Genomic DNA, 27,938 nt, shown 5'->3' with positions numbered 1-27,938 from the left:
GACTTAAGCAAATTGCCGTCAGCACTGCCATGTGGAGAGTCCTTGTTGCAGAAGGCTATCACCACTGCCCAGCAGGTTCACGGGAATCCCTCACACTGCGAAAAACAAATCACGTTTTCTGCTCTATTCCCAACACAGTATCTTAAATAAAAAAAAAACATTTACACACGTTTTAACCAAATTCCAATCGGAGAAATATCCATTTTTCTTCTGAAAAAAATAAATCACAAAGTGCCAATTTCTAATAAACTGCAACTCGTTTTTTCTTCTCTTTTAATTAAAACTGCAGCACGGTAAGTGTTGATAGTATTTCACTTCAGCATACATGAGAAAAAAAGATATATATAGTACACATATGTACAATACATTGAAAATGTCTAAAATTACAAGACCAGACAGGGGGGGGGAAGCCACTTACACACAAAATAGTTTTGTACACTAACAGTATATTAGATGGTATTTGCATCAGTTATTAAATTTTTCTGATTATTAATGTAATGGGGGGTTGATTGGGGGGGTATATACAGTATTACAAACTTGTTAGGCATCAATACACCCGAAAACCTCTTGGGTTTTTGTTCTCCCTTGAAATTCATTGCATAATAAATAAGATATTGAAGTGTATCACAGGGCAACACAGACTTGTGAAAGAGAAGGTCACGACTGCCTGCAGAACCCAACGGGCCAAGAAAAATCAGTCCCAAAAAACCATCAAAAGACTTATTAGTATTTAAAAATAATTACAATTTAACAGTCACAGATACATTATGAACCTAGGAAATTAACAAATTAATTGAAAGATCATCTTTTAAAAAATGCAGTTCTATCTTAACCAAAAATACATCAGCAAAGCATTTTATTCTAAGTGTGTTGGTATCATCCTAACAAAAGCAAATAAAAATAAAAGTGCCAATGACAGTTGCTAATATGAAAGCTGAATGAAATATTCTTTGTTTTTCTCATTTTTTTCAAGACTGCAATACAGAGGTGTCAGGGAACAGATGGGGTGCCAGTGACTACTGTCCCATGTGTAGTTGTCAGTGGGGGGAAGGGGGCACTCCAGACAAGGGAGATTTGGGGAACAGAAATGCCAGTCCAATGGCAAACGCATTTGAGCAGGAACCAACTCATCCTTGATTCACAAGCACAAAGTGCGAGGCACAGAAAAGCTTGACTTCTACTTGTAGCAGGGCAAATCAAGTACAAGAAGTGGCAGAGGTACAAGGACTTCTTAAAATTTGAAACCAAAAAAGTCTAACAAAAAATCTGAATATATTTCAGATGAATGTGCCATTTTTTTCCCAGACAGAGATATACATTTTTTTAACCTAAGCCATACAAACACACCACTTAAAGTAGTTAAGCCAGCAGAACAATGTCACACTAATAACTTGCGCCACAATAATTCAGGCACTAACAACCTTCTGGACTTAAACCAAAACATTTTATGATGTATTTCTCATTCTGAACCTCCACAGAACTAAGCTCAAAAACCACTGAGTGGACTCTTTCTCTAACTGAGGGAGGGGGGAAGGAAGAAATAATAAACTAGGAGCAAATGATTTTTACTAACTGTACCACTATGTCAGCATCTAAATGATGAGCTAGAAAAGGCTTAAGTAAAGCAGTATTGTTTTACTATTGTCTGATATGCTGGGGGCCTATTGCAACTCCGCAGTAATTGTTAAAATGGCAGGCCTATAGTGGATAAATGCCATTTCAAACTAAGTGCTTTGACAGCTGCAACATCTTCTTCATTTTAAAACTTGTTTTAAAACCCCTACGGACTCAGGCAAATACCAGGCTTGTAAAATAACGCCCTGTGTCACTAAACCCTGCTGAAACATGCCAGCTAGCAGACATTGATGACAATGAAGAACAGCAACAGTGGCTGTGGTCCTTTTTAAACATTGCTGGGAAACATTTCAAGCACCAAAAAAAAAGGCGAGGGATAAAATCTGATTAGATTGACTTCAAACGGTATAATAGGAGCAAGCTATTTACCCATTCTTGCCACTCCAAAGGGCTATAGCCTGGTCTCTCAAGACTGACAGGATCAACAGGCACACGTGTGATTTTACATTTTAAGGCGAAACATATTTTTTTATACAGCTGCTGCAGAGGTGATGCTGGGGGCCACTGTCAATGTTAACAGTGTGGAGGGGGGAGTGGTGACACAGAGTAGCTCTGCTCCCTTGGCCAAAACATAGCAAATATGCAGTGCAGAGGAGCCTGCACCTGAACTGCATTAATCTATAGAATAGTACAGTCATCAGCCACACTGAGCAGCCTTAACGTGGAAAACCCAAAGCCAAGAAGGAAACGGAGCAAGCACAAACACACCAGTGCCCAGTATCCCAGGCACACTGGGCACTGTGCATCAGAGAAGGCCAGACAGAGATATCCATACCATCAGTATGGATGCAGAACTGGCAAGGCTCTGTGTTTCTATACCAAAAGGCATTGAAGTGGAAAATGACTGCATGTGTTGCGTTTTTAATGCCTCTTTTGTGTATTTATGTACATCTACACAGGGGACTCAACCTTCATAATCTAGTCTGCAAAAAAGACCTAAAGAAGTAAAACATTTGTGTGCTAAAGCTGATCTCTGACATGGGTTGGGTGACACTGAAGTCCGGGGGGGTGAAAGTAGGTTTACAACAGTTCAGCTGCAGGCAAAAGAGCTTTGGATTTCATAAAAACCTGCTTGCCACTTATCTGAACCCTGTGTGTATATATAACTTGCAGTCCATGAAGACATGAAGGGGCCTCCTGAGGGGATTAACTGGTAAAGGCACTATCTTGAGCACAGGCTGAGTTCTATGATCGTGGGCTCAACCCTGGACTACTGTACATCACTAGCTGGGACTCTGTGACCGGGATTCCTCACACAGCAGCGCACATTTAGCTGTGGGTGGGATCATTTGGCCTGGGCTCCTCAGTGACACGGCTAGCCCTGCGGACTCCTGGGTGATTGCAGGCAAGCAGTGCTATCTGTGAGGAACAAGCTTCCCCTCCAATCTGTACCAAACCACTGGTTCAGGGCTGTACTGTGTGTGAGGAACGTGCCTCCCCTCCAGTCTGTACTGAGCCCAAGGTACGGTACTGTGCTGTGTGAGAGGGACGTGCCTCCCCTCCAGTCTGTACTGAGCCCAAGGTATGGTACTGTGCTATGTGTGAGGGACCTGCCTCCCCTCCAGTCTGTACTGAACCCAAGGTACGGTACTGTGCTGTGTGCAATGTGATAAGGACAAGTAGCTGGAACGTGAGCGGGTGGGAGGAGTATGCATGTACTACCCTGTGTGCAGTCACAGAGGTCAAAGTCCAGAAACACACTCAACTGGCTATTCCAGATTCAGCACGTGGAACCAAAAGATAATGGGTAATTCTAAATTAAAAAAATAAGAACAACAAAGAACCAAACTGTACATTCACGCATGTCATCAGGTAGAAAACAAAAAAAAAAATGACCACAGAGAGGCAGCGCATTGATCACAGAAGAAAACAAAGTCCCTGGGCACTTGTGCTGACTGGCTGTAACAGTTCATCTCAAGATGCATACACATGTGCACTGTGACACGGCTGTTCCTCCCCCAGCACCAGCACAAATCTCCCTCATCTGTCCACAGCCACTGCAGGTCACTACTCCTGGCCGTGTGCAGTCATAGCCAAGAACTTCAAACCCTCAAAGAGGCCAGAGAACCCAGTAACCGTACACAATTAGACTACGGCAATATTAAGTTAAGGGCTGGTTCAACAGACCAAGATTAGCTATACTCCTAAATTCGTTTACGCGGAATAATATTACTTTGTTCAAGATTAGTGGTCTGTGAAACCACTGGTAAGGGATCAGGGTAAGAATCAAAAACAGGAGATTGTCGTCTCTCTCAGGGAGCCAGGATTAAACAGGGTTAAAAACGGTTAACAGGGTAAAAAAGGAAGAAAATTTAACCGTTTTGATCAGTTAAGAAAAACGCTTTTCTTAAAAGTCAGGTCATGGTTCACCACAAAGACTTCCAAGACACAGGAGGACCCGAGGATCTGTGAGTCTGCCTTCTCCTCCTCCGCCCTGCACGCCCCAGGCTGGGGTTTCTTAATAGAGAGGAGGCAGTAAGGTGTGTGCTAATGACAACAGGAGCACGTTAATACTCGGCTCCAGCGTGTGCATGCAGGGAGCTGCCCAGTGCTTAAGATCCCCATCTGTGATGTATTTTTTTAAAATTAATTTCTTCTGGTCTTCAATCCTTTCTCGCACAGAACAAATCCGATTGTCAACCCAACCCTTCAGAACAAGAGGACTGCCCAGTCTGCAGCTTACGAGGAGCTTGGCTAGAACAGCTGTAACTGAAGACAAAAGAGGTGGCAGGTGGCTGTTAATGGCAATGTCCTGCATAGTAAATAAAGAGAAACAAATACTAAACAACAAAACATAGCACCTCATTTTGGAAGGACTCCTGCAATAAAAAACAGGGATGCTGTGTGCTGTAAGAGGTGCCAGATGCTGAAGGGCAATCTGCATTTCGGAGTTACGTACACAATGCCTGGGACATGAACAGTCTGTGAAGGTTTGCGATGGTACCGGCATCACGGGAGACAAGAAAGGGAAGATCCGCAGCAAATCAGACAGAAAACTTGTGTATGTGCGCCTGCGGATCCATCTATAACAGTACGATGTTCGGTACATGCTGCGCAGGGGGAGTGATACAGCTGTACGGTCTAGTAAGAACAGGTGAGGAGGGGTCAGAGGTCGGGGATCAGTCGGAGGGATAAAGAGTCCAGTCCCAGATGTTTATGGCAACACTAACAGGAATCTCCACAGTTGTCCCAGTTCATTCCCAGTTGCCGCTGTGCTCCAGGCCAGGGATGGGATAGGATGTTATAGCACTGGGGTGTAAGGTGGGGAGCAGAGGAGGGATAGTGAGGAAAAATCATCTGGGCACTTCCTCTACCCTCTACTCCTCCTCAGGTCTCTGGCCATTGGTTAGTTCTAGGCTCTGATGTTATCAGCAGGGCTGCGGTCATCATCTGGCAGCAGGCTGCGACTGTGGGGCCATGATGACGTGGGCGGGGTTAGGCTCGGCCCGCTGGCTGCCCATGCCCGCCAGCACAGACATGGCCACCGCCTCGGCCGCGGCGCGTGCACTCAGCCCATTGGGTTGGGCAGCTGGGCTGGAGGACAGAGAGCTGTGCTGGATGACCGGGGCAGGGGAGCCTGTAGGCTCTGAGGGGTCCTTAGGGCTCTCCTCTCCCACTGGACAGACAGAAAAATGGACACAGTGAGCTCACTGGAAAGAAGGACAGCCAGAAGAATAAAAAATGTGACAAACCAAAGGACAGGCAGGCATTCACATACTTATAGACAGTTTATCATCATCTGTTAGTTTCTCTGAAGATTACGCAAAATCTATTTCAAGTTGTAGAATGCCGTATATGAATTACAATAATTACACAGGTCAGAGGTGTTCTATCCTGGTACTGGAGAGCCTCAATCCAGCAGGTTTTACAGATTACCACGAAATCACTAGGTTTCAAAGGTTTGGAACAATGTGATCAGCTAAGCAGGTGATTTGTTGAATTAACTTATTTTGAGAGCATTTAAGCCTTCGTGCCTCTCAGCCCTAAAGCACCAGTGATCTCCTAAAAGAAGACATGGCTTGCTTAATGCATCAATAACTTACAGGTGTTCCCAGGATTCAGAAACAGATGACCTATGAAAACTTAAGTAGACATAGGCTCTCCAGGACAAGGGGAAGGACAACACCAGACAGGGGCAGTGAGGTCAGAAGACCACAACAACACCCCTGACCTCACATCACAACAAAATCCAGCTCATCTCCTGCCTCTCTCACCTAAGTAAGCATTCTTCTTTTGTAGGGTGGTGACAGGGCAGTCCTTGTGAGCCAAGAGCAGTTGCTTTAGATGGGCCACTTCATTCCGCAACAATGACACCTCATTCTGATGCAAAGAAAACGGAACACGGCTAATTAATCGCAGCGTAAGCACACTCCGATTGCATTGAGACTAACAGGCTGTCACTGTAATAATTATTAATAATAAATAATTAATAATTGTAACTCAGACTATACTGAAATCAGGTTTTCGTTGGCTATTTCAGATTAGAACTACAGTTTTAATAGTAGTAAAAGCAGCAGTAGAAATCCTATTTAGAAAATATCCATGAAGAAAAGTATGCTAAAGGAGCAATTGTTTAACTTCCCCATTAAAAAGGCATTTTCATGAAACAGCTTTAATATTTAGTTCTTAGACATACAAGTCAAACAATTTTATGTTCACTGCAGAGGGAACACTGTTCCAGTTTGGTCAGTTGGTAATCGCTGTCCCACTGACGATTGGGCATGAATATTAATACGTTCTCATCCAATCACTACTGGAAGGAAAAACCTGCGAACCCATGCTGCATGTGGTGTGAGCGCACCTTAAGAAACCTTACAAAAGAGGAGACCAATGCACTCACTGTGCTCTTTAGTTGCTAGTACTGGCAGTCCCCATTATACATCGGGGTTAAGGACCAGAAAGTTGCAACTGGTAGGGAAACGACATATAAAGGAAAATTTTCACCATAAGACAAATTAAAGTATGTAGGGATCAGGACCCCAAGGGCATAAACTTTGACCAGCGACTTAAAGCGGGAGGCTTTACCCATAAGAATTAACTAAACAAAGTCAAGATTAAGGGCAACACAGTGGAGAAGTGGATAGCACTGCTCACAATGCTGGGGCCCTGGGTTCACTCCCGGGGTGCTATCTGCGTGGAGTTTGTATGTTCTCCCCATTTTTGTGTGGGTTTCCTTCAACAGTCTGAAGACGTGCTGGTAGGTTCACTGGCTTCTGGGAAAATTGGCCCTGGTTTGAGCGTGTGCATCTGTGTCTGTCGGCCCTGCGATGGACTGGTGTCCTGTCCAGGGTGTACCCTGTCTTGTGTCTGCTGCTTGCTGGGATAGGCTGCAGCTACCCCCCCAACCCTGTATTGGAAGAAGTGGTTCGAAAGTGGATGAAAGCCAGGTTAAATTAGATTTAGAACAATGAATTAGATTTAGCGTGCATTTACTTGTAGCTAGCCAAATAAAATAAGAGTTACTTTCCTAAATATAATAGCTTAGGAGAATTAATATCCATAAGCAATTATGTAGTTAGCCTCAGATAGGTTTGCAACGTACAGTTCACACACAGGTATATACATGTAGCAATAATGCATAAAAAATAATAGAAATAGCGTCTATTATTTATTACTAACTCCTTCTGATTTGTGGTTAAACCTGTTCATGTAACTTAACCGCTTCAGGACAGTGAAAACACTCCAGCACAAAACCTTTTGTTAAAAGACATCACTTGACAAAACTCCCCCCCCCCACCATGTTCAAAGGGGAAAGGGGGCCAGACTCACAGACAGAGAGACGTTCATGGAGGTCAGCTCCTCCGCCTTCTTCTCCAAGGAGTTGACCCACAGTTTGCGTTTCTGGCGGCAGCGGGAAGCAGCGGCCCGGTTCCTCTCCAGGAAGCGCTGCCTCCTCTCGTCTGGGTCGTCGTCCGCTGCCCGCCGCCGGCGCCCACCTGTGGGCTGGGCGGGGGACACCTGCATGGGGGGGGTGGACAGAACAGAGTGAGTGAGGGTCAGCCCACCTGAAAGCAGGGCAGAAGGTCTCAGGGATCTGTTGTGATGTGCGAAACAGTTATAAGGTGTGTCTGGGGTGTGTCTACTGAGCCAAGGGCACTGCGATACCTGAGGATGTGCAGAGGAGGTGAAGACTGTGTTGCAGCACGTACACAAGGAGCTGCGTGTAGATTTACAGAGAGAGGGTACAGTACACTGCCTGTTGGTGTGCTGATGACTGTGTGACAGAAGGCACATTAGGGTACTCCAGTGTGTATGTACTGGGCGAGTCGATTGAGTGTGTTACTCTTAGTACACCTGTGCAGTGCTCAAGTGTGTGTGTTCTGGTCGAGTGTATCTTATATGATACTTTCATTAAGCTTGTGCAATGCTCCAGGTTCTGTGTGTACTGGGTGAATGTACAGAGTGTGCTCTGTAGCTGAGGCTGTGCAGTGAACCAGTGTGTGTACTGGGAGTGCTCTGTATCTGAGGCTGTGCAGTGAGCCAGTGTCTGTGTATACTGGGTGAATGTACAGAGTGTGCTCTGTACCTGAGGCTGTGCAGTGAGCCAGTGTGTGTACTGGGAGTGCTCTGTACCTGAGGCTGTGCAGTGAGCCAGTGTCAGTGTGTACTGGTTGAATGTACAGTGTGTGCCCTCTACCTGAGGCTGTGCAGGAGATGGCGCATCAGGGTGCTGCACTAACAGCTGGCTCTGCTCCTGTCTCTGGGGAACCATGGGGCTGGAACCCATGGCCATACCCCCTCCATTCGGGGCCATGGGGGCTTGCTGGGACAGCGCCGCCTTCAACCTCTGGGGACAAGTTACAGAGAGATCCAAGAGTAACACTGAAAATAACAAAGAATGGATCTGCAATACGTCCAGACAAGCTGGTATGAGGGAGCTGACTGTTCTGAGCTCGTTATCACAAACACAAGGTTACACTGGAATCCAACGCCCCTAGGTTGCTGCAGTTGAGCTGCTCACCATCTTGGCCTCGGAGTGCTGGATGTGGCCGGAGGGTGAGGATGAGCCACTGCTACTACCCAGGGGAGGGCCGGGGATCCCAGGAATGTTGGGCACCATAGACACCGGCCTGGCCAGCTGCACAGCCACACAGATACAGACACAGCATTATTACCACATCAGTTTAAAGTTAAAACCACAGTCAAATGATATGGTTTGTAATGCATTCCAGTCATCTAATCTTCAATGCCACGAATCATGGTATCTAACATTAGCTACAGCCAGCAGGAATGACAGCTGGGGTTCAAACTCAGGATATGCCAACTGTGACTGATTCCTGGATGAGGGATTCCTTGATCTTATGTCAGGAAGGCCTTTTATCCCCACGTCTCCGAGAAACATAGTAGTTATGCTGACACATTATTTACATCAATAAAAATGGCTAACAGAATGTTATAAAACTATAGTTATATACTGTATATATATATACTTCATATACTGAAGCTTATGAAGCTATAATTGTACAATTTTTTAAAGCTAAAAAGTACAATTTGGTCATCATGTTGCAAAAAAATCCTCTGAAGTCCAGAGAAGAGTGACCAGATACATTTCCAGGGATAAATGGCCTGTCATGACAGGTGCAGACGTAACAGCGAAACAAAAACCATAGGATATGAAGTATGGGATTGCGCATTTACAACTTAATGCGTTCTATACACAAAGGGTTGCGGAAGAGTGAAACAAGCTGCCATCAATGCTGTGAAAGCGACAACCACAGCTTCTTTCAAGAAACAGCTATCTGAGATCGCTGGATCAATTTGCTTCTCGACACCAAGAAAGCTGGATGAGCCAGACAGTTTCCCTTCATTCCTTCATTTGCAAACTGTGTAGTTCTTCAGTCCCAGTTCAAGGTTTATCTTATACAGCACCATACTCTTAGTGTGTTGCCTTGTCAGGGAGCAAAGGTATAGAGACAGCTGCCGCTGCCCAGGACACTTACAGAAATGACCGAGGGCATCTGCACAGGGGGCCCAGGAAGGACCGGCACTGCCTGACCATTGGGTAGGTGCATCAGTACTGGGTAGGGGCCTGTGGGAGACCTGGAGAGGGCGAGAGAAAGCCAGGAAAGAGATACATAGAATGGAAAGGAGAAAGCAATAGAAAAGTCATAGGTGACCAAAAACAGGGAGAAAAAGAGAGAGGGAGCAAGGGCAAGAGAGAGGGAGGAATGAGAGACAGGTTACAGTCTGAGGGAGTGGCCCTGATTACAAGCAGTAATGCAGACGTATCATTGAATGAAGAATGCGTCAAGGCTACTGCACAACAGCAAAAAAGATAGAACAAACTGAATAATAAGACAACATTAAGGCACGCATGAGTAGCAAGTTATCACGTTTTCCTTTTGCTTGTTTTCTAGCCACCGTGGGACTCGAAACGTATAAAGAGCACAGCTCTTCCCTGCCCTTGTCAGGAATCAATCCCTGTCATTCACGGGCCCCAGACAGACTGGCTTTTCATTAACACTTAGTTTCTTAATTTTCTTATTACATACCCAACCCAGACAGGGATTGCAAACTGTTTTCTTTTCACGTGGCTCTCCGCCAACGACTCTGGAGAGAATGATGCGTGGAGTGGACACACTCCTCCGACATGCTCGGCCGCCACTTGCCATCTGGCAGGCCACTAGCTCCAGTAGCTCCACCATGCGTGACAGGGAGCTAGCGCCATCTGGCGCCACTGCACGCCTGCAGGTGCCTGGCAAGCTGCAGAAGTTGCAGATTTGATAGGAGCCAAGAGAGTCTGGTCTGGCCTTCTACTCCTGGCCTTACCTCCTGTTGGCACTCATATGGCTGCGTACCGCCACTTAGGGAATCCCAAATGCAATTGCTTTTGTAATCAGACTTTTAAATACTGCCATGAAGAGACAAAGATACAGAAATACAGTTTTCCTTTTGTATGCTGCCAGCATTTCTAAAGCCAATACCGCCTTGCTGCCAATGTCTGTCCGATGTTTAGCGGTTCCCTGACTTAGCACTGGGCACGATAAGCAGAAGACGCCTGGAGCACTGACCCGAGCTGCCGATTGGAGGGGGGCGCCTGTGTGATGACAGAGGTGGGCGAAGGCAGGGTGGGCTGCAGGGCCTCGTAGCCCAGGTGCAGGGGCAGCGAGCCTGGACGCACGATGGTGGGGGTGGGGGCAGAACTGACTGCCGGCTTGGGGGGATTCTCCTAGGGAGAGTGGACAAAGGCAATGTAGTAAGGTTACGCTGTAGTCAATTGCCTTGCAGTATCATGCAATCAAACACCACACAGCATCGCTAACCTCTCTCCAGCCCACAAGCAAACACAATGGTGGACCCACGTAGGGTTAAGTCTAACAATTCATCTTTTCTGCGTAACTCCTGTGTAGCTAAAATATACTGGATCATGGATTTTACCACTACCCACCTTCGCAGTTGCTCAAGGAGGTCCTGTACAATGTGCAAGGCTTAACTACCAGGTACCACCACGTTTGCTGTTTTATGCTTGGTTTGTGTGTAATGTTATTTCCAGAGTCAATGCTGATCTGGAAGTAAGACAAGCCTCTGTAAGCCCGACTGCAAAACTAGGGGAAGAACATGGCCGAAGACGAACGGTCAAACCTCTCTCACCTGGGGCTCCTTGTAGTCAGACATGCTGGAGGACATACTGTCAGGACTGCTCGGAGGAGAGGAGTCGACTTCCACAGGCTCCTCCTCTTTGACTTTAACCTCTGAAGGGGGCGTCAAAGTCATGTCCAGGGCACCAGGCTGAGAGCTGGCCAGCTGTACTCAAAGAAAAATAATCGACGCTCACAAACTTGGCAAAATCTATTAGCAAAGTTTACATAACTTTACGGGGTTTATGGGAGTGAATTTTCATTTACTGATTTAATGTTATTTAAGAAAGGACACAGGACCCCCCTGAACTAGTTAACCCCTGAATGTAGATCTTCCTCTCTGGCTTTCCATCCCTGCACTTTATTCAATATCAAAATCTAGAATCACCAAATACTTATTACATAACTGCCCGATGACAATCCCCATTCCCACTCAGGAAAGAATGAGGCACGACAAAAGACAACAGCTCTTACAAGAGAAAACATCAGAGGAAGCATACTTCACTCCCTCTTGAGCAGGTATAGGATTGATGCCACTTTGGAAATCTCAGTAGGGGAACAGCAGTCTAGTGACATGACCTAGGTTCAAACCAGCAACGTCTGGGCCAAAGAGCTCAGCCAGCCCTCCAGTGCTATCACTTTTGCTAGTGGGGCCATGCAGTTCTCCCGACAACCCCATTTTAAAAAACTTTCGATCCTTCAGTCACTTTCAGAGAAATCAGATTCCCATTTGTCTTTGTGACACGGCACTGACTGGAACCGCTTTCAAACTCGGAGTATGCAGCCGCTGACACCAATCAAAACAGACCAGGAGCCATAACAGTGGCGGATCAATGAGGAAGGGAGTTTTGAAAAAACAAACGGGTGGTAAACAAGCAGCACGCCCCCCTCCCGCTGCTGCACCCCTCACCAGGGGCTTGCCACGCTTGTCCTCCTCGTCCTCCACGACCTTGCGAAACTCCTGCTCGAAGGAGCTGGCCAGCTCGTTGAAGAGCCCCACCTCCTCGCAGTTCTTCAGGAAACGCGTGGGAGTGGGGGTCTGGTCTGAGAAGACAGAAGAAGACGGTATGGAAACAGCCTTTAGGCCATGAGAGAGATATACAGTTAGATCACTTAATTTTCCAATTGTTCAGTAATACAGATTGTAGTTAACTATTCAGACTGTAAGAGGCGAGAACACCACTGACATGATGTTATTCACCCTTCAGCACCAATCAGCTCAGACTGCTGGTGGATCTGAAGGCTGCTCTTTTCTCCTAGACTTCTGGACCACAGTTGCCAAACTAACATCCCAGTATAGGGAATGGAGACACCTGGTTTATTATTTGGCTAACACTTTTATCCAAAACAACTGCTGTACCCATTTACACCGCTGGGTATTATACTGGGAGGAATCCGAGTGAAGTCCACTTGAGCAAGGTACGACAGCAGTTTGACCACCTGGGACCTGAATCCAGAGCCTTCCAGGGCCCCTGTCACTGCTCCATACTGCTGCCTGAGAGGGCACACTGAGGCGAGGACTTGTCATGACCCAGAAGTCAGGTCCCCAGGGCAAAGCTCCACAAGGTTACATACAGGGAGAGTCTTCTGCTCATAATCTTGATTCTTTTTTTTAAATCAGCCCCAAAATACAAGTTAAACAAAAGGGGCAGTTAGACTTAGAGGCATTCAGTCAGAATCCCACAGGTGGCAGCTGTGCACTATTTTCTCCTCATCCAAGCACAGACACTTAACTAAAAGCATGAATGTGTGGTTCCTCTAATATCAAGTAAGATTTCTACTGCAACAATACATCATGAGTAGGGCAAAACTTACTTCTCTCACTATGGTCTAAACCCAGCTCACGTTCCCCATTAGTGGGTGAACACAGTGTTGGAGGTTATACTGAGAGCAGGTAGCAAATATCTCTCACATATTATGGACCTGCCCATGGATACAGTGGCATTGGCAGTTTATACACATAACCTTTAATAAGTTAGCAAACTTAAGTATATCTTTTGAATTCTCAGTTAAGTATTTGGGAAACTTTTTGGCTGATAGACATTAAACAAAAGGCAGATATACTGTATATTGAGAGTTCATCTAGCTGCTAGTTAAAAAGCAATCACAAGAAAATGGTGTATTAGAGAGCCTACAGCAACTGAACAGTGGACTTATATTGTGAATGAGAAAAGATAACATTCTCAATCTACAGTCAGAAACCTTTAACAAACGAAAAAAACGACGTCCCCATTAAGACCTGATTTCACTATGCGAAGGAAAATGCTGTAATATTTCTGTGTAAATCTTACTGGGTCATTGTGTTTTTCAAAATGATTAAACTAATCATTAGACAAGTCTACCGTGACACCAGTACATTTGAAGTGAAAATGTTTCTGTATTTGATCCCGTCTCTGTCAGCACAATGCAAACAGCTCTAAAAAATGTAATTGTAAACTGAAGAATAGTTTCTTTAGTTTTTTAGTTTTAGGGGAATAAAAAAGCTACACCCTGTATATAATTTACATGAAAACTGTTCAATAAATAAATAAAAAGTTTAAAAAGGTCACCAGGGCACTATTCAGAAGAGTAGGAGTGTTAATCCCAGCATCCTGGCTAAATTCCAGTCTGGTCTCCCTAGTTAAGCCTTTATTCAGAAGGTGCGGCAGCTTCTCTCTCCTGCCCCCTGAGCTGCTGTGCAGAGGGGCTACCCCAGGCGGGCACCCAGGTGGGACACACTTCAGTACTTCAGTGGCAGACGAGTTGGATCTCTCTCTTTGTGTGAAGCACTTGGGACTCATTGGGATGAAAGGGGCTATATCAATGCAATTAATCATCAGCAAAAAATAAATGTACATGATTATAACAATACCCTTTGCGGATGAAAACTGTTATACTAATATACGGAATAAATACAACAGTGGGGAAATGAAAAGATGTGTGTCATCCGCAGCCCAGCTGCCTCTCTCCAGTGTCCCCAACCCACTTTAACTCACCTGCAATGATGACAGAATCTGTTCTGGCAGGACCGAACTTCAGGGTCATCTCGTGCTTGTGTTTGTGGACAGCCAGGTGGTCTTCGTTTGTAAACCTCTGCAAGACATCAGGGCGATGGCAAAATCAAAACTTAAAAATCAAACTAAAGCACCGCGCTGAGCAGCAGGGCAAAAGCAGTGCTCATTTTAGCAAAAGTCCACATCTGTGAAATTTCATGTATGCTTGGCTTGCTGTCATGTCCCCTTTCCCGGGGTTTCTATGACTGCTTTTGACCCGAAGCTTCTTCAAAAGTCTGAAACTAGAATCATTATCGGGGTTGCGGGGGTCTGGAACAAGCTGCCCAACTATGTTGTTGAAGCCGATACCTTGGCTTCTTCCAAGAAACCTGCTGATAAAGCCCGCAGATCAATTACCTACTTGGAGCCAAACACACCAGATGGGCTCATTTGTAACTGTTCTAAGCATCAACAACATAAGTACAGTCCAATGGTCATATCACTTCTCTTCGTGAGTCAATTCCCTGGCTTCAAGTCCAGAATTGACTTGGAAAATCTTACTTATGACTTCCCAAGTTTGAAATGACTTGTCCCCTGCTTCTGCGTCTATGCACCTGGAAACTGGAATGGACTTCCAAACATTATTAGGGCATCTGACACAGGGAGTGTTATAATGCTTTAGAAACAAAGAACAGACAAAACTGGATCAAGAATCCCCCAGGAGAGCACTGGAAGTCCACATCTGCTCCTTTGAACCTTCTTCCAGTTATGATCCATAAAGGTCTTCTGGAGATCATATGATTTGGATATCATAGAAATGCCCCAACACGACCAGATTCTAACACGCAGTTTCTTGACTATTAATATATTATAATATACCCATCCATCCATTTTCTAACAGCTTCTGATAATTCAGGGTCTCAGGGGAGCTGGAACCTATTGGTTCAGGACAGGACACTGGTACATTGTAGGCCAGAGAGTCACACACTCACATCAGAGCTACATTTTCCCCAAAAGCCAATTAACCCACCAGCAATGTTTTTGGATGGTGGGAGGAAAACACCCAAAGGAAGCTCACAGGAACACAGGGAGAACATACAAACTCCATGCAGATAGCATCCAAGGTCTGGAATTGAACCCAGGGCCTCAGCGCTGCAAGACAGTAATGCTAACCACAATCACAAATCAGAAATCAGGGACATTTGCTCTAACAGCAGACTCTGATCCCTGCCTCCCCAGTAAAGAAGTTCCTTAACAGAGTCCCATGCTGTGCTCAGGTCATCTCCGTTTTATTTTGGGGGTGAAGGGGGGTGTTTGATAGAAAGATGTATCGATCTGTTCCTTGAAAGGGACTAAGCATTGACAAGAATTCAGCAAGGACACCAGCTCTCTAAGGTCTCCAGACACTCTTATCAATCTGAGTGAACCTTGAAGTGGCTATTCCGGAACTACTCAGCCAAAGCCCAACTACCTGCAAAATTCACACTGAGGGCCTTTGAGCAAAATCTATCTTACCTTCTGATGGACGGAATCGAAATTAATCACTTATTACTAATAAGTAACTCTAATCCTGCTTAAGATTCCCTGTTATTAATTATAAAGATGACTATGGGGCAAAAGTACAGCGTTCTACCTTTTATTTCTGGGTATTTCTGTGCTTCTATGTTGTACAGTTTTAGAAGAATACCACTTTTTGTGGTCCATTCCCCCATTTTAGGTGAGCGTACATATTGGGACAAATTAACTCAAAGCAGTATAAAACTTAGTATTTAGTTACAAATCCTTTGGACACAATAACTGCATCAAGCCTGCAACCCAAGTGACATCACCAAACTCTGGGTGTGTTGATTCGAGATGCTTTGCCAAGTATTTGCTGTTTGTTTTAGAGGCTTTCGGACTTCAGTTCAGCAAGTGAAATGTATGCTTGATTGGATTTGAATGGGGAGACTGACAGGGCCAATCTAAGACTCTCCTCTGTTTCTCTCCTGATGCTCTCCTTGGTGGTGTCGGCAGTGTGTTTTGGGTCACTGTCGTGCTGCGTGAGGAAGTGCTGGCCAATGAGTGTGGAGGCAGTTTCTTGTCACAGGCAGACAGGATGTTTCTACACAGTTGTGAAGTCATTCTGCCGCTACAATCACTGGTTACATCGTCAATAAAGGCGAGTGAGCCAGCTCCAGGGGCGGCCTGCATGCCCAAGCCCCCACACCACCTCCAGCACGTTCACAGGGAAGTGGGACTGTGTGCTTCGGGTCGTCTGCCCTTTGTTCCTGTCTCCACACTTGCACCTTGCCATCACTTTCGTAGACATCTGTCCCATCTGTCCACAACACTTCGTTCCAGAACTCTACTGCCTCATCTCTGTACTTTCCAGCAAATTGTAACCTGGCCTTTCTATTTTGGGTGCTGATGAGTGGTTTGCATCTTGCGGTGCAGCCTTTATAATCCTGCTGTCGAAGTCTGCTGGGAAAAGAAGATTGTGATACTCTCACCCCTGCACAGTGGAGATTGCTGGCAATTTCATCAACAGTTGTTTTAGAGTTTTTCGTCACAGCTCCGATAATTTTTCTATCATCAACTGCAGTTGTTTTCCCTGGCTGACCTGGTTGTTGCTTTTTGCGAAGCACAACAGCGTTCTTTTCCATTTAAAGATATTCCAGATTGTTGATTTTGCTATGCCCAGTTTCTGTGCTGTGGTTCTGGTTGAATTCTTCTTTTCTTTTAGCATCCAAATTGCTTGCTTTCTTTCACAGACAGCTCTCTGGTCTTCAAGTTGGTTTAGGCCAACAGCCTCTAAAGGCCGACACCAAGGGGAAGAGTGAAGGCTGAATCAACACTACACACTCACAGCTCTTTATGTGCAGAATCGGTGCAACAGGAAACATCTACCTGATAAGAAAAACCTGGCGGCCAATTGTCCCAATACTTCTACAGCTAAAATAGGGGTATTGACCATAAAAGTACTATTATTCTAAAATGGTATAACACACAAGCACTGAAATACCCAGAAATAAACGGTGACATGCTGTACTTTTGCCTCAGTCACCTCAAATCCAAATCGTTTTGAGCATACAGCAAAATGGCAATTTTGACTTCACTGTCCCAATATGTATGGAGGGTACTGTACATCTTAAACATATGCATTCCCATGCAAATAATAACCAATGGCATTTTTGTCTAAACAATGGCAAACTCCCATGTAAAAATGAACTAGAATAATTAAGTCAGAAGGCACTGAAATCTGGTAAGTAATCTAAAATCACAGCAATGTAAATCCTACTATAGTAGGTGATGTCAAGAATGCACCTAACTGTTTCTTGTTGTGTTTTAAGGTCATTTCAGGGGTATCAACCAGGGCTGGATACTGACACAAAGGCCCCCCTTGGGTGAGAAGACAGGCTGTGGGTTAAACTGAAGAAGCACAGCAAGCGAGGAAGAGGAGGGGAGCAGGCGCGCACCACACTTGCACATCTCCAAGCTATTTCTGGCACAACATGAGCTACAGTTCTGCAAGCGAGAAAGTGTAAACACTGAAGTGTGTGCGTGTGTGTGGGGGGGTATTTTTAGAAAGAACTAAAACACAGCAGCGATAGCTACACAACCCAGAAGAGCTTTTCCATCCACTCAGTAAGAAACAGAGCTCATTCTTAACTCAGGTGGGCAAAGATAAAAGTGGGAAGTCTGTCACAAATTAGTCTTCACATGTCAGTTAATGACACACCAGAGTTTACCATCACTTAACACCGTCTCAGGAAACCCCGATGTAGAAAACATTAGAAAGCTTTACAAACCAGGAGAGGTCAGGCTCATTTGCTTTCTAGTATCTTATTGATCCAAAAATCTTGTCCAGCCATCTCTTGCAGGACCCTTGGCAATCTGCTTCGGAAGCACAGCTGGGCAGTTTACTCCTAACACCCGCAATGGCAGGAAAATGGATTTAAAAGCGTAGGCTACTGTTCTGAACTAATATCTATAATGTCCCTCTGGCTTCATGGCTGATTTTGTTTCACCACAACTCAAGCAAACGAAGAGTTCTAAAATCATCAGCTATGAGCAAAGTAACAGGAAAAAAAGGTTTTCCTGCAGGGCAGATTCTTTCAACAGCAACCCTGCTAGCTCTTGCAGTCATGACCTTTGAAAACTTTTTTTACTGACAGCGCACAGGTGTTAAAAAAATGTTTAGTATGTGCACCGACAAAAAAAACTGGTTGTGATCGACAACAAGTTCCAAGTCTGAAAGCATTTAATCAGCCGTATCTGAGCTGACCTGTCAGATAGCTTGCTGTCTGCAAGAGACGCAGGACTCAGGCCCTGTAGCAGAAGTTGAGCGTATTTTGATTTTCTTCTGCTGGGCTTTAACATGGTTACAAAGAATACAAAAAAGGATGCAGTATAACTGCTTTAGAAATCCATCATCCAAGGAAAATGCATTAATCCAGGCAGTAGCACCCACCACCACGGCAATTTAAGCTCTGAAACAACAAAACCCACAAAACGTATCCACTGAAAATCACTTATTAGTTTGATCTCTATAAGCCCAAGATGAAGACTACTACGGAGAGCCAGAACTGAACACCAGGCCAGAATTTGCTCCAGTTTCAGAATCAGGAGTGAGACTCATATGCGGTGCACATGACTGACTCCAAGGTCACTATCAATAGTGTAATTAGTGACAACCATGAAAACAAACACTTATCATAACTAATATTAATCATGAAAAGAAAGTGAAAAAGAAGCACACTTACCTGCCCACAACCAGGGGCATTGCACACGAAAGGCCGGTCGTCCCCCATTCTTGCAAGCAGACTGCAGTGTAACTGGGGGAAAGGAGAAGAGAACATTTTTGTATTAAATAACAAACCCAGCCTGAGACACTGTTGTGACAAAGTATGGAGATGCCTCAAGTTGTACCGGCAGCCGCACAGAGAGGAGGCAGTGTGTAAAAATAAACCAGCAGGAAGAAAAGGCTGCTGTCGAGGTCTCCCTGGTGATGCTCCCCTCCCGCTACGCACCTTCGCCAGCCAATCAGCACCAGCTGCAGCCCGCTGACGCGCCCAGCCAAGAGCTCGTTAACACCTCAGTGGGCACTGTTACACGGTCACTGGCTCCCAGTCCCTCAGCTCAAGCCAGCAGCTCACACTGCCTCCAGCTCCCTCAGTTTACCAGCTCTAACCAGTAGCCTCAGTCAGTACTCCACCTAGCATCTCTCAGCTCTAACCGCTGGCCCACCCGGCCTGCCTGCCTCCCTCTCTCAGCTCTAACTGCTAGCCCACCCGGCCTGGCTCCCTCCCTCTCTCTCTCAGCTCTAACTGCTAGCCCACCCGGCCTGCCTCCCTCCCTCTCTCTCTCAGCTCTAACCGCTGGCCCACCTGGCCTGCCTGCCTCCCTCTCTCAGCTCTAACTGCTGGCCCACCCACCCTGCCTCTCTCACCAAGTACAATGTTGATTTCTATGACAATCCAGAAAATTACCTCCTCTTCTATATTGAAATGCTCTAAAAACATTTTAAAAACAGAATTCAGCGTTTTGTATTTTTTTCTTTTGTTTAGAACAGGCATTTCAAGGCCTATTCATGGATTACCAGACTCCATTCTAATTACTTAATTGAGGTTATTACTGGCTTAATTAGCCAAGATGAATGTGATCTTCTGCCTATAAAACCTGATGGGCTGTAGCTTTTATACGTTTTATGGAGCTGTAGTTACTATAAAACCTGTTACAGACCTCAGCTTTTAGATCCAGTTTACTACGATTGGAGATCGTGGTATTATAAATTAATATCCCAGATCCGCCAGCGTGCACATCTTATTAAATATCCAGAAGCCAATGGAGTTTGTAGGTTACCACTCTGGATCTCTGCCATGACGCACTACCGCTGGCTCAGCATCTCTGGCGCTTTACAAAAATGACTCTTCTCCTTTCCTGAACCCCCCCATTCTTATTCCTGTTTTCAAACGGATGTTCTTAAACCTGAAATGCTCCACTTGAGAAAAACAGCAATTATTTTTTAAAAATAAAGGGTTATTAAATTTAAATCACTACCAGGAGGAGGGAAAGGGAGCATTAAAGTTTCATCAGCCATCCCCAGCAATGCGGTGTGAGGAGGCATTGCTCAAGATCTGAAAACACGTGAGCGAAGTGGCCAAGTGGCAGGGAAACCGCATGTCAGCAACACACTTAGAGCATGCAAATGGACACACACGTACATGTGCTGCCCGGCAACTATATTAGGATGCTTCCAGGCCTATCAAGTCCACGGTCCTACGATCTTTGTATACACCTCTTGCCCTGGACTCTTCAATTAAAGGGGAACTACAGTCCCAGTTTCTCTGGGTTTTAAATCTTGGTAATTCAATTCAATGACACTCATTCAAATCAGCTGTTCGGTGACGGCACTGGTGATGGTGCTGCTTGAACTTTTCTTTTAGATTAAATTTACCATAAAATCACCACACTGTAAATGACAGAGCACTTTTGCACACTTTGAAAATAAATATGACTATATATTAGCTGTTTGGCAGGCTGCTCTTTTAATTTGCAATACTTAGATCAAGTATGTGGTAGTTTTTTTACACTGTGGTTTGAAATGCACTCATTACCACCCCCAAAATGTAGGAACAGCACTACAGTTCTGCTGTAAAGAGATGCACAACTGGGAGCAGTGAGAACTAGCTACACTCTACAGCCATGTCAAACTAAACACCCCCAAGAACCAGCCAAAGCTCCACTTGTCCCAGAGTATTAGGACCTAAACAGAATGAAACACCAAGGACATCCATGCCAAAAGGGCACCCAAACCTGGTAAAAGGAACCCGCTGTTCTATTTAGACACAACACACTTAACGATGGCAAGAATTTAAATTTGTTCCAGGAAACGGAGGGGAAGGAGGGGTGGTATGGAAACTGTCTGTATCTGGAGAAGAAATGAGAAGTTGATTAAGTAACAGGGGGGGTCACTGCTTCAACAAAATAAAACAGTAATTACAGTATGCCTCCCAACATCTAAAAGCAAATGTAAAAGTCGCTGAAGTGTTATTATGGTTTTCATTTCACAACATTTTCTTCAGAAAAGTACAATGTAATTTTAACCCAGTCCTGGTTAAAGTCCTCTCGTGTAAACTTGGATCACTCCTCGTCAGCAGGTGTATCTTCACAGCCCTGCATGGTCGCTCCCCTGCACTGCATAGACCCGGCTGCGGTCCGCCACCCTGGCTCCCAGTGTTTGAGACAGCCTGCTAGGAAACTGACTAAACAGTCTGTATTAATAGATCGTGTTCTCGCCAGGAATGAGCTGGAACTCTGCTCGCTACAGGGAGGGAGAGAGCCAGAGAGATGGGAACAAGGGGAAGGAAGAAGGGGAAAAAAAAGGAAGAAAAGATGGCCTGCAGTGTGTTCAGTAGCTTAGTGCAAGAGTGCTGGGCTGTAATGTGTTCATTACTTCTGTGGTGGATGGTGTGCTGGGCTGTAGTGTGTTCAGTAGCTCACAGAATGGAGTGCTGGGCTACAGTGTGTTCATTAGTTCTGTGATGGATGGTGTGCTGGGCTGTAATGTGTTCAGTAACCAAGTGCTTAAGAGTATCAAATTGCAGTGCGTTCAGTAGGTCTGATACAATACCAATCTGCAGGATGTTCATTTCCTCAGTGTTAGAGTTCTGGGCTGCAGCATTAAATTCTCCTACACTAAAGTGTGAGAACATAGTGTCTTCAGCCCCTCACTGTTAGAGCTCAATACTGTACAGTTTGTCTATGATGCTTAATGACTGTGTCCTGAGGTCTCCAAACCAAAGCTACCGGGATATCAAATGTGTTTGGAAAATGCAGGTCAACACTTTCCTTCTGCGAGGAAAACCTTAGTAAAAGAAAAACATGAAAGTGCATCTAATGTCAAGCAGGTCTCAGTAATTAACTATTGTAAACACCCTTGTCCACTACGAATGCTCACACTTAATGTTCCATTTTACTTACTAGAAAGATTCAAGAGCTACATCCTCAATCATTCTCTCTCTGCGTTTGTCACTTGTGAGTAGGGACTGTTAAACAGACAATCTGATCTCCAGTAAGAGTGAGGTGAATTGGCATGTATAAGTTTACACGCACGCACAACAGGACAAAAGCATGTGTGCGCCACACCTCCTCCAACATCCCGCCTGTCAGGAGGTAGTGATCACTGGCATGCACAATCACCTGAACTCAGAAATCGGGGATTTAGAAGCAAAACAGATCTGGAGTCTGACAGGGTAGAAGGGCTCCAGTAACTCTGGTTTTCAAACTTTCCAGCTACACACAAAAAAAGATGTTACTAAGCATAACTAATCTGCTGGTTTTTCCGAAGGTGTGGACTGCAGTAGGCTGGAACACGTGCAGAAACTTCCTTAAGTCGCCTGAAAACGTCTTGTGTGTGCATTTCCTCTTAGAGGTCTCCTGAGGAAGGATCCTAGTCTTGCAGAGCTCCAAGCCAGAATGTTTCACACATAACCATTAAAATCCATCCATCCATTTTAGAACCTTTTTATGCAATACGCGGTCATGGGAGTGCCAGAGCCTATCCAGCAAACAGTGGGCACAGGGCAGGGTACACCAGGCTATCACAGGGTACACACACAAATTCACAATTTTCCAAAAACCCAACTAACCTATCAGCACCTCTTTGGCGGCACATACACCAAAATTGGAACAATACTAGCATGTCTTCAGACTGTAGGAGGAAACATCAGCACCCAGAGGAAACACAGGGAGGACATACAAACTCATTGCAGATAGCACCCCAGGTCCGGATGTGAACCCAGGGACCCAGCGCTAAGCAGCAGCAAGACTAACCACTGGACCACCTTCCTACCCTTCCTACTCTTTAGATTAAAATAATCTAAAGAATTCTTAAGACTCGGAACAAGACATTCGTGATCAATTAAGCAGATGACTTCTATCACCTGGAACAACTCTAAATAGCTGTGAGATTCCAAACATCAGAGTTCAAATTAATTGTCCAGCTGATCAATAATCTCTTTAGAAATTGAATCAGAAATGACGAAAGGTGACCTATAAAGCTTACTGGACTGGGGTGCTCCAAGAACAGAGACTACACATCACACAGGGTAGGTATAACTGACTGTGAAGTAATGAAGAGTATGTTGCTTTCACTGTGGTCCAATACGAAAGAGCACAGTTCAAGCCCACGGCAGCTGCTGTAATCAGAGGTGTGCGATTTCACTAGAGCAGCTTCTCTCCTAGGCCACACGCCTTGAAGGTGTGCTCTTTCACTTCTCTACCCACACGGGTTCGCATCGCTGCCAGCACCTCACTCACACGAACAGCTGCCGCTGCAAAAAGAACAAAATATGGCCACACCAACTACTAAAGAAATAGGCTTGAAAATATTGGCTTTTACTATGGAGAAAGAATGCCAACAGGATTCTGGAGGAATATTCTGCTCTAGGGGTGACAATGCTTAGCACTGCTGGGGCCCTGGGTTCAATTCCGAACAAGGGGTGCTGCCTGTCTGGGAAATTTGGCCCTAGCGTGAGTGTGTGTGTTTGTGTCCTGCGATGGACTTGTGTCATGTCCCATCCAGGGTGCATCCCCTCTTGTGCCTGCTGCATGCTGGGATAGGCTCCAGCACTTCCACAAACCTGAACAAGATGAAGCAGATAGGAAATGGATGGACACATGGATTCTGAATTTGGGCGATGACAACTTCAAAATTTCAGTTTTCGAGTTAAAAAAACAGGGACAGATAAAACAACATAAAAAAGCACACACAGCTCACATTCTCCGGATTAAAAAGATGGTTGGACAATACCAGCTGGCACTATGCCAGAAAAAGGCTTTTAACAACTTCTGAGGAGCAGAGCACATTCTTTATATTCGATATTTACTGTACTGCAGCCTGGAGATACTCTTAGGAGTCCTGTTAAACCGTAATTTGGGATGGTGGGGGGCTCAATTGAGAATTGTAAAACCCTCCCCCCACCCCATAAAAAAAAAAACTACCCAGGTCTTCTTAATGATTGTTTTCACATTTTAAGTGCATAGGTGAAGGAGTGTTGTCTGGAATGTTAGCGATTTTATTTCCACAATGAAGCCAGCTGGCAACAAACAGGACGTGGAAGTGTAGTTTACCTCTTTTGTTTTGAGTCAGTTTACATCTTGCATCTCCTACGTGCCCGAGAGACCAAAAAACAACTCGCCAGTTATGACAGTGGTTCTATTTTCGGGTGGGGGAGGGAGATGGCCATGGTTATGTGTGGGCGTTTATATCAAACTCTTAGAATCGTTAAAGGAGTTCCTTTTCCTGCTCCCCAGACAAGACAGTCAGGAGACCCAAGTCCAGTTCAAGCTCCACATCTTTCTCGCTTTTAATCCATGGCTTCAATGTACTTGCAGCCATCCTCACCGCCATAATCACAGCAGCTGCAGGTAGGGTATCAGTCTGCCAGGTCTTTAACCTGCACAGTGACTCCGGGAGGCCCTAAGCAGCCCTCAACCCACAGGGCGTACACAATTGTCAAGCAGAACCCACTGTCCTCAGTGACAGGACACAGACAGACAACATAAAGATCAGATCCAGCTGCCTGCTTGTGTAGATGGGTGGGCAATGGTAGTGCGGTTATGCAGTGATTCAGACAGGAAGAGCAGACAAACGATGAGGCTAGAGAAAGGAGCACACAGACAGGCAGATAGATGGATACAGTATAATGACAGACTGGTAATTTGTTACCGACAGAACATGATATATTGATATACGTCTCTCGTGGCCTAAGTGAAGGCTCCAGACTTGATCCCTTCCCATCAAACAGGAACTACAAAAGCTAGATGATAAAACAGCACGACAGCTTGATTTCACATGTTCACAACTAATCAAAAGCTGCTGTATGCTATCGGATGAATCCCGTTAAACGTCCAAGTTACTCCAAGTAGCAAGTTACTAAAAAGATTTCCACCTCGCTCAGACTATAAAAACAGTCAGCGAAAACTAAAATTGCGTTTTGAAAAGTAATTTACAGGGGAGGGCAGCTCATTTCAAGTGATTTCCAAAAGAAAAACATTAGGACCAAAGCCCTAGTCCAATGCACAGGCCCATCTTCTCTAACTTTAAGATGAATCGCTCTCCTGCCTTAAGTTAAACGTGATGCAGGCTTATTTAGGTCTTAAAACACATTTCCCAAATACAGACCTGCCTTCGTGCTCATCCAATTCCAATCAACTTTTAAAGCACGTTTGTTATGCGAAGCACTTTCCTGTAAAATGTGACACTCTCTGCACCGAAATGCACGCTTCCCTGCACAAGTTTGCCCCAGAGAAGATTAAAGTAACAAACCACTTACTTCGCTGTCCCTTTAAGAACTGGTCTTGAATCTACTATACGGAAAAACTGTATCATGCAAATCCTTAACTAAGAAATGATAATAATAAAAGAATAGCGAAACACCACCGATTCGTACTTTGTGGCCGTCTACAAGAAACAAGCATAGACTAGCTTGACCCTGCCCCTTCCCGCCAGTACCCGCCCCTCGGTGCAAACCGATTGGTCACACACAAATCAATCAGGAGGGCCCTCCTCGATCATTGGCCCTAGAGCTGTCAACAGAGCCTGACAGTCGGTCTTGATTGGTCGACTGAGCTGCCAGTGAAGGGTTGGAATTTCCCCCTTTCCACCAGTCCGGAGAGCAAGCGTCACCCGAGCAGGCCTCTCTCGGTAAAGGAGTCTGGCAGAGTGGCGATCACAGCCCCAGTCTCCCACTGGTACCAACGGGACCCGCAAGCCGGCCCCCGTTCAGTGACAGCCCGGCCGCACACTCCGCTCCAGACCCCCACCGGCAGCAGCGGTCGAGTACAGGACCGGAGGGGAGGATGCGTGTGAGTCGGTGGCGACTTGGAGGGGAGAAAAGAAGGAGGAGGCGGGGGGGGGGTGTTAGAAAAAAAATACACTCACGCAGACACGCCAACAAGTCTGTTAACCCGCACACCTCACTAAAAATAAAAACAAAACCTACCCAGCGACGCTCACGGCGCCCGTTTCTCCCGGTCTCAGCCTGGGGTGGCGGCGGGGGGGGGGGGGGGGTCGTGTGGACACCAGTAACGGAATGTTTACAAACTCACCCCAGCAGCCCCACTCTCTCTCTCCCTCGCTCGCGCTCGCTCACTCTCCCCTCTGGCCAAAGCCTCGCGAGAAGTCCGTGTCCGTCTCGGCAACGCTCCCCCCTCCCGCCCCCGTCACCACTGCTGGTGCCTTCTCCTCCTGCACCGGCACACGCGCGCGCACCACCTCCTCGAGCCCAGATCTCGAGGTCAGAGCCAGGCGGGGCGGCGCGGCGCGTGTGATCCGCCCACTCCGCTTCCGGCCGCTTTCCTTGGCGAGGGTGGCCGAGGTCCTCTGGCAGTCCAACTTCCTGAGAGTGCACTGACGTCTAAAAACTTTGTATTTACCCCCATACTGTTAGAGGTGTGGTTGAGTGTTCATCCCGCTGCCTTCTTTTGAATGCCTCTCCAGCAGGGGTTCCCAATCTTGGGCCTGGGGACCCCAAACCCCCCTGTTGACCCCTTTCCTCTCAGCCGGGGTACATGATAAAACCCTTATCTGACCCCCAAAACAGGAGGAGTTTGAAAGGTTCGTTTTCAGCTCTTAAACATCTATACGAAGTGGCTTTTGCATTGTTGTATTCCTCATGCAACTCAGGAAGTCTGTCTATGAGAGGAAAAAAAAATGTGCTAAGGTTCCGGTTGAGCAACCCGTTAGTTCAATTAAGTAACAAACTGCCAGAAGTGGGGCAGGAGTGGGGCTGGGAACCCCTTTGTCCTATAGTATCCATGCCACCTCTGACCTTAAATTCTTAACACTAATGTGGGCCAGAAGCCAAGGGGCCTGTAAAATAATGAACCTGTTATTTTGACTAAATGCTAATTGAGAAGCTCCTTTTAGGAGTGGACACAACGTGCAGTGCAGTGTTGGACTTCATGGAATCAGCTGCAGACTTGATCGGTCTGGATTTCTCACACTTTCCAGGTCTTCGTCTCCATTCAGGTCCCTAGAAACCCAGCAGGTCAGCAAGCGTGTGGGCGTGCAGGGTAACAGCAGCGTGCTGCAGGTGTCCCTGGTTTTCCACTTTCCTCCCAAAAAAGCATGCAGTTTTGGTCGGACTAGGCAGTTCTCCGTTTCAGTGGTGGGAATGCCATGGGATTTATGGGAGCATTGCGCCGTGTGCAACAGTAGAGAAACGGAATGAGTACAGTGGGAAGAAGGGCCTTCTGCAATTTAAGAACCTAAAGTCAGGTCACAATCTAGAGGAACCATTCAGCCCATCTGGCAAGTCTGGTAATCAGTATCTAACCGATCAGTAGATCTATTCCACCTGCTTCTTGACAGAAGGCAGGGTATAGGCTTCAGCTGCGTGGCTGGGTAGCTTCTTCCTGACTCCCACAATCCTTTGTGGCGATTCTGGCGTGGTGTGTGGAGAGGGCGCTCACTGCCAGACAGAAGGGCTCCACAGAGGCCACATCGGACAGACTGAAGCCAAATGGGAGGAGGGGGCAGCACCTCTGTCCTGCAACCTGCTCCAAGATGCCCCCCCTCTCCGTCTCTTCGTGGCGGACGGCCACGGACAGCTGGTCGTTTCTGGCCCAGAAGCCCAAATGTGTTTGTTCGCTTGTTTGTTTCTTCCCTCCGAAGCACCCCCATCCCCCTTTAAAAACACACACACACACGCCTTCTTTTCCTCTGATCTGTATCCTGTTCTTGTGAATACGGAAGCTGTGTCTTTAA

The 27,938-nt window shown here is 45.9% G+C and overlaps 1 protein-coding gene across 4 annotated transcripts; it reads right to left on the bottom strand.

The window, feature by feature from the left end:
- Positions 1-500: 500 nt before the first annotated feature.
- On the bottom strand, positions 501-26,340 carry LOC148841399 (cyclic AMP-dependent transcription factor ATF-7-like). 4 transcript variants are annotated; one of them, XM_088921658.1, is made up of 12 exons: positions 26,173-26,340; positions 18,928-18,999; positions 14,189-14,285; positions 12,124-12,257; positions 11,227-11,379; positions 10,647-10,804; positions 9,576-9,675; positions 8,597-8,713; positions 8,273-8,422; positions 7,405-7,593; positions 5,850-5,955; positions 501-5,251 (listed from the first exon to the last, which is right to left on the bottom strand). In XM_088921658.1, the coding sequence occupies exons 2-12, from the start codon at positions 18,973-18,975 to the stop codon at positions 5,022-5,024; spliced, it is 1,482 nt and encodes a 493-aa protein (XP_088777784.1). In that variant the 5' UTR covers positions 18,976-18,999; positions 26,173-26,340; the 3' UTR covers positions 501-5,021. The 4 variants fall into 4 exon arrangements, with proteins under 4 accessions (XP_088777784.1, XP_088777791.1, XP_088777800.1 ...); XM_088921665.1 differs by having other exon boundaries at positions 26,279-26,318; XM_088921674.1 differs by lacking the exon at positions 26,173-26,340 and adding an exon at positions 21,272-24,154.
- Positions 26,341-27,938: the final 1,598 nt, after the last annotated feature.

This window comes from Atractosteus spatula, chromosome 1, assembly GCF_055471065.1.
Source record: "Atractosteus spatula isolate fAtrSpa1 chromosome 1, fAtrSpa1.hap1, whole genome shotgun sequence".
NCBI lineage: Eukaryota > Metazoa > Chordata > Actinopteri > Semionotiformes > Lepisosteidae > Atractosteus > Atractosteus spatula.
This window is presented reverse-complemented; position numbering and strand designations above follow the sequence as displayed.

Bases quoted from the DNA above. Each gene is read 5' to 3' on its own strand.
- LOC148841399 (XM_088921648.1), bottom strand. From the start codon at position 19,023: ATGTTCTCTTCTCCTTTCCCCCAGTTACACTGCAGTCTGCTTGCAAGA. The intron at 14,286-18,927 runs GTAAGTGTGCTT...GATGTCTTGCAG, and splicing joins ATGCCCCTGGTTGTGGGCAG to AGGTTTACAAACGAAGACCA. The intron at 9,676-10,646 runs GTCAGTGCTCCA...CGCCCTCTCCAG, and splicing joins CCCTCCAATCGGCAGCTCGG to GTCTCCCACAGGCCCCTACC.